Below are 6,481 nucleotides of genomic sequence, written 5' to 3'. Positions count from 1 at the left end.
GTTGTCGAGCAGATCTGACAAGTGGGAGCTCTGCAAAGTCACACCATGCAGCGATGCCCTGTGCCAGTGGTCACAAGAGGTGGCAGCAACAGCAGCTGCATCTCCAGCTTTTGGATTTGGGATTTTTCCCCTGTGTGATGGATCACAGCACTCTGCTGTGTTTGGAGCTGGATGGATGGACAGGAGTGGGACAGTGCTCACCCCAGCACACGGGTTGTCAGCCTTACTTGGCCCAGGCACCGTGCTCCCTTTGTTGCAGGGTACAGGTAGATGCTCTGATTGCATGGTTGTCTCCTTCCAAGGACCAAAGAGCCCATTGTATTAACCCACTGGACTGTGCCAGCAGAGCTGGTAAGCAGTGCCTTGCTTTGATTTTGTGTTTAATTATCCAATGTGCCCATTGTCAATAAATCTCTGTTTTTAAGTCACGAAACAAGGCTGAGCCTTGAGGCACTGCTGAAACCTTCCTGCAAAGCTGCTATCCAACTCAGCAGGAAAAAAAAAAAGGCTTTAAAGCACAGCATTTTCTCCCTAGCATTAAGGGAGAAATCCCTCCTCCTTTGTTTTTGGCATGAAAAGGTTGCAGGCTTTTGGTGAAGGCTCCTGCAGCAGCAGCCTCGTGGAAGGGGCATTGTGGCACACAGGCAGCTGTGTACATAGGGCAGTGTCTGCACCAGAAGTGATGTTTACCCCAAAATATGCCCTCAGCCTTCCAGCAGGCCGTGCCTGTGCCATGAGCTGGCTCCTGTTGGAGCAGCTCAGAGCCTCATGGAACGGAGGAGGGATTGCTCAGCATCACCAGCACAGCCTTGCTATCAATTAAAATCTCCTAACTGACCAGCCCGACACATCTGACCTGTCCCCGCGCCAAGGCAGGCCCCCAAACATATGCTTGAGCCCACCTCAAAGAGCTAATCATTTCTTCACCTAATTAAACAAACCAGCAAATGGCAAGCAGGAGCCAGCTGGGTTTTAATTGCTATGATTCTCCTAGGAAACGGGTCCCCTGGCTCCTGCAGCCCTGTGCTGTGCTGGCACCAAGGGCTGAGCAGAGCTTGGCTGGGAGTCCTGCTGCCTGGTGATGCTCAGGGGAGGCACTGGTGGGGCTGGTTTGGGCTGGGGGTGTTTCTGAAGCTTTGTTTTTCACCAAACCCTTTGGCTTGGTGCGTTTGGGTTGAAGCAATTCCAGGAATTTGCCCCTTCCCAGCTCTGCAGGGGATGCTCTTGCTCAAAAAGGGGCAACCCCAAGGTTCAGGTGGGGATGTCAGAGACTGCAGCAGGGACAGGGCCTCTGCTAAACGAACCTGGGCTCCAGGGCTTCCAGTCATCCCCAGAAGGTGAAAGGAACAAAGCTTTTGTTTTGCCCCACAGCATTACGCCAAATACCAACGTGGTTTGTGTTAATGGCAGCGTTTTTCTTTGCTTTTTAGTCCCAGGGCATTGTCAGGATGGCAAACTTCAAGGGCCATGCACTTCCAGGCAGTTTCTTCCTGGTCTTTGGGCTCTGGTGGTCTGTGAAATACCCGCTGAGGTATCTCAGCCAGAAAGCAAGCAAGAAGTCCCAAAAGAATTACTGCTTCCAGCGTGTGGATGCCATTGAAGGAGGAGTTAAAATCACCTTTGCTCTAATAGGTAAGGGTTATGTCATGTTGGAGATGCTGGCAGCTTCCCATCCTGTAGGAATGACCGTGGTGCAATCCTCACTCCAGAGAAACTGGTCCACATGTGGAAGGATGCTCCTCCTTGATGCTCATCTTATGTCGATCTCTAATAGTGTCTGATGCAGAGAGACCAAATCTCACATCCCTTCCCAAAGCTGGGCTACTGCTAGTGCAGCCAGTCCTGACCCAAGCCAGCAGCTGTTGCCTTCAGAAAGCCCCTGCAGCAACCAGCAGCATCAGCCATCGTTGCACATAAGCCACGATCTTGTGTGTCTGTGCAGGGATGCTGGCAGAACAGTTCGTCCCCGACGGGCCCCACTTGTACCTCTACAGCGGGGAGAAACGTGACTGGGTGAAGCTGATGAACTGGCAGCACACCACCATGTACCTCTTCTACGGCCTCTCTGGGGTGGTGGACATCTTCACCTATGCCTGCTCCGTGGTGCCACGGGGTCTGGACCGCCTGATGCTGTCCGTGGCTGTGTTTGTCGAAGGTCAGTAGGAGATGGTGCTTCATTTGGGGAGGGATGGGGGGTGAAACAGAGTGGGAACAAAATTTGACAGACTGAGATGTTGCTCTGGACAGGACAGGTCTGATATATTGTCAGTGTCTGCAGCAAGATGGGAAATACGGGCACTGATGCATCCTGGTTCTCCTGGTTTGGGGTTTCTGGTATGACAGCAGGCTGAGTTTCCTTGTTATGATGAATGGCTGATGGATACTCCATCTGTCTTACAGCCACCGAGCTGCTTGCATGCCCCATGTTCCCCCCGAGAGCCATTAATTGTGCTGCAGTCATCGTCATTCTCATTTGCTTGCGTTGCACATGGCAAATTCAAGTGACTTATTCTGGCTTCAGCACATCATGAACATCATTATGTCTTCAGACTATCTTACATATTGTGAGCCTGGATTTCAGACCTCTCGGCTCACACAGGGCAGGAAGAAGACACTAGGAAACAAAGTTCTTTCTTACATTAGTGAGAAATATTGGTGGTGGGTTGGTCTGGATGACTGTAGAGGTCTTTTCCAACCTCAGTGATTCTGTGATTTTGATACAGTTTTTCCCTTATCTCAGTGCTGATTGAAGCACTTGTTCAACGGGTAATGTTTAGCATGTAAGAAAAGGAAATCTTAGAAAATCCTGAGTTGGAAGGGACCCTTAAGGACCACTGAGCCCAGCTCCTGGCAGTGCGTGGCTGATGCTGAGTGTGCTCTGTGTTTTGGCAGGTTGTCTCTTTTATTACCACGTCCTTCACCGCCCCATGCTGGATCAGCACATCCACTCCCTGCTGCTCATTGCCATCTTTTCGGGGGCCTGCAGCACCATGCTGGAGGTCTTCCTCCGGGACAACATCGTGCTGGAGATGTTCAGAGCTGGAGTCACCATCGTCCAGGGAACGTGGTTCTGGCAGGTGAGGGCTGGCTCCTCCTGTGGAGAGGGAGAGCTGGGGTGGGAGAGCCAAGCTATGAGGAGAAGGAGCCATCCATCACGTCTCAATCCCATGCCTCTAAAGAATAATTTTGCAAGGCTCGCTTCATAAATAGATCATAACCCAGAGTGCAAATTTACTCATTGCAGGTCATCTCCAATGGCTGCTCTGGCTGAGATGGCTGTTTGTCTTGGGTTATTGCTTCTCTAGAGGGAAAAGACGAGTGCTCCCAGTAAGCAAGGGGCATTCTGCAGTATCTGACAACCAAGCCCTAATTGCTTAATGTGTCTAATGCACCCTGCAGCACTCCCTGTGGCTCAGTGGAAAGATGCAATCCCCACTAAGCAGTCAAATGGCTGAGTAAAAGCACGGCCACCTGCTCACCTTGGTGGTGGTGATGGAAAGAAATTAGAGAGGACTGCTCCCAAAACTCAGCTGCCAGCAACGAATATGAGCTCTCCTCCTCTGCCTCCGTCTCAGAGTTGCTCTGAGTTACCACATGGGTTATTCAGGGATGTGAAACACCAAAGGCACTGCCACAGCTGCCCAGGGAGTGCTGGAGTCGGTCCCTGGGGGTGTTCCAGAGCTGTGGGGATGTGGCACTGAGGGATGTGGGCAGTGGGCACAGTGGGGTGGGGTTGGGGATCTCAGAGGTCTTATCTGACCTTAATGGTTCTATAATTCCATGACTCTAAATGTGGAGGTTTTAAAGGAGTGCTAGCAGACTGCAGTGCAGAGAGACAACTCCTGTGGCAGCTTCTTGTGCCTCCAGAACATCTCGGAAGGTCGGGAAGCAATAACACCATTTGCAAACCAGCCCAGGCTCGTGTCTCAGGACACTGGTTTTCCCCTGAGCTAACCAAGTTCTCATCCCACTCAGGTCGGGGTCGTGCTGTTCCAGCCGTGGGGAGGTCCGATGTGGGACGAGAGTGACCACAGCAACATCATGTTCCTCACCATGTGCTTCTTCTGGCACTGGGCAGCTGCAGTGGTCATCATGGCTGTGAACTACAGCATCGCTTACAGGTGCCACTGGGGCTTGGGCTCGGGAGGAGCAGGCTGGAGTGAGATGTGCAGTGAGCAGCTGGCTCTGGTGTGCAAAGCCACGGCTGGATCCACAGCCCGTGCCTGCTGCAGGTTTCAGAGCATGGCAACAAATGTGTGCTTTATTTGTTGAATGCACAGAATGCAAAATAGGGGCAGCAAGAGGCAGGGGCACTGAGCACAGAGAGGGCAAGGATGCATGACCCCGAGCTGCCCTGCGAGCTGTGCACTGCTGCTGCTCTGCATCGGGTGCTGGCTGACACCTGAAAGTCAGCACTTAATTCAATAGAGAAACCAAAGCATTCCCACCTCTGCCCGACTCCTGCCCTGTCTTTGTCCTCTCCCTCGCAAGGATTTTGGTGCATTTAACCCTCCTTGAATTCTTAACAGGAACACCAGATTTTTAGGACCTCTATAGAAGTTTATCCTCCTCTGTGTGTTCACTTTGACAAGCTTTTGGGGTTTGGCTGTCGGTGACATTTTGCTCTGTGTGTTGCAGCTGCATGCAGAGGTGCAGGAGAGGCAGTGGAGAGCCCTACATCAGCCTGGGGGTCCGGAAGCAGGAGGGTGACAGGAGCTCCCAGGCTGCATTCCTGAACGGGTCGGATGAAGAGTGAGGAGGGTGCAACCTCCCCCTGCAAACCGGTGGAGAATCAGTTTTCCAGAAGGAAAAAAAACTTAATGAAATGGGGCTGCTGTTGTGCTGCTGGGAACCCCGTTGTGTGCACAGCACTCACTGCCCTCCACTGTACCCAGACAGCACCAGCTCTGACACAAGCACTGATTGCAGTGATTTTAGCAGCAAAATGAAGCACAGAAGTTGACTGTCAAGAGATTGTTTTGGGGTCCCCATCTCTGTAGGGATGGGTGGCATCCTCTGGCTTTCCCGACTCCCTGCTGGCCCAACCTGCTGTGACCCAAGGCAATGAAGCTCCATGCTGGGGTCAGGTCCTCTGGCACCCCCACACCACGGCATCATCCCGAGGAGAAAGACTGAAAGAGAGATGTGAGATCACGTCAGATTTGCAGCACCACAGCTACATTGTGCTCAATACGAAATTATCACCAAAGCTGTGAACTGAAGACGTTGTAATAATAGTTTTCTATTTGCTTAAATTCTTAAAGAGGGAATAAATATGAAGCAAAGATCTTTGCTGGGCTGATATCCTTTCAGTCTGATAAATTATGGAGTGTGTAACAGCTCTCAGACCTGTGGGATGCATGGCTGAGCTCCAGGACCCACTGTATGGCTCCAATTTCCAGGAGCAAATCCCCCACATCTGTGAAAGTGAGATGCAATGGGCACATTCTCAGCCCACCTGTGCTGGATAATTCCTTGCAAAAAGATCACTTTGTAGGAAAGAGAAACACAGACACACAGCCTCCGTGGGTTTCCAGCCTTTGGAGCAGGTTTGTTCTGCAGTGCTCTTTTCAGGGGGTGCAGATAGGCTCAGTGCAAAGGGAATTAAGCAGCGGAACAATTCCCCCCTGCAAATCCGTCTGATGAATGCCACGCAGTGCAGTGCCATGAACTGCGACTGGAGGACAGCAGCAGTGATTGGCAGATACTCATTCTGCTGCAGGGGTCGGGGTAAGCTCTCTCCAGACCTCATAGTTCTCCTTGCTGCTGTCACACGGGGCCCAGGGACGGTGACCAGATGCTCCTGGAGGTCTCCTCTGACACTCATGATGCTGTGACAGCACTGTGCAGGGCGGCATACCGAGCCACCTGGAGGGCTCCGGGGCAGAGAACAAGCCTCAACGGGCAGCAAAAGCATCTCGGTGCGATGCTGGGAATGATTCTGGGCAGAAAGGCGAGCATCCCTCTTCCCATCCCTCGGCCACACGAGGGCAGAGCCGCGCGGAGCTGAGAGCTCAGGTCACCTTGCGGCTCCACCCCCCCCCGCCCCACGGCTGCTCCCCCCGAGGGATGCAGGGGGAAGCCGGGCTCTGCTTTTCGGTGGGAAGGGGTTGATTGAAGTCTCCGCTGCAGCTCCAGTTCCCTCTGAGCCCCCTCGGCATCCCCTTGTCCCCACGTTACCGGGCGCTTTTCCCCTCTCCGGAATCGTTTCTGTCTGCCTCATTAACTCCCGGCCCTGGTGCTCGCTGATTTGTTTTTCCTGCTCTGGAGCACTTTCTTTTTCGAGGTATGAAGGTCAGTGAAGGAGGTGAGAGGCAGCCCGTGACTCCGTGTGGAGAAAACACAGGAGGAGCGTGGCTAAAACGACTTGTGTTTTAGCTGAAAAACACGTTTGTAAATAGCTGAGGTACCCAAAGAGATGCATGAATTCTTCTGGGTGCCCGGAGCACAATAAGTGGTCCAGAGATGGTTTATTATACAG

At 52.5% G+C, this 6,481-nt stretch overlaps 1 protein-coding gene across 1 annotated transcript; it reads left to right on the top strand.

The window, feature by feature from the left end:
* Nucleotides 1-1,434: 1,434 nt before the first annotated feature.
* Nucleotides 1,435-5,269, top strand: LOC136049835 (transmembrane protein 45B-like). Its single transcript, XM_065738334.1, has 5 exons — nucleotides 1,435-1,632; nucleotides 1,943-2,155; nucleotides 2,893-3,077; nucleotides 3,976-4,121; nucleotides 4,639-5,269. Exons 1-5 carry the CDS (start codon nucleotides 1,449-1,451, stop codon nucleotides 4,754-4,756), a joined length of 846 nt encoding a protein of 281 aa, XP_065594406.1. The 5' UTR covers nucleotides 1,435-1,448; the 3' UTR covers nucleotides 4,757-5,269.
* The last annotated feature ends 1,212 nt before the right edge of the window (nucleotides 5,270-6,481 follow it).

The sequence above is a fragment of the Cyrtonyx montezumae genome, unplaced genomic scaffold (genome assembly GCF_038088225.1).
Source record: "Cyrtonyx montezumae isolate F1298 unplaced genomic scaffold, pur_monq_1.0 scaffold_22, whole genome shotgun sequence".
In the NCBI taxonomy this organism is placed as follows: Eukaryota; Metazoa; Chordata; class Aves; order Galliformes; family Odontophoridae; genus Cyrtonyx; species Cyrtonyx montezumae.
This window is presented reverse-complemented; position numbering and strand designations above follow the sequence as displayed.

Excerpts from the sequence above, each read along its gene's own strand:
- LOC136049835 (XM_065738334.1), top strand. The coding sequence starts at position 1,449 with ATGGCAAACTTCAAGGGCCATGCACTTCCAGGCAGTTTCTTCCTGGTC. Across the intron at positions 3,078-3,975 it reads AGGGAACGTGGTTCTGGCAG|GTCGGGGTCGTGCTGTTCCA; the intron begins GTGAGGGCTGGC and ends CATCCCACTCAG. Across the intron at positions 4,122-4,638 it reads AACTACAGCATCGCTTACAG|CTGCATGCAGAGGTGCAGGA; the intron begins GTGCCACTGGGG and ends TGTGTGTTGCAG.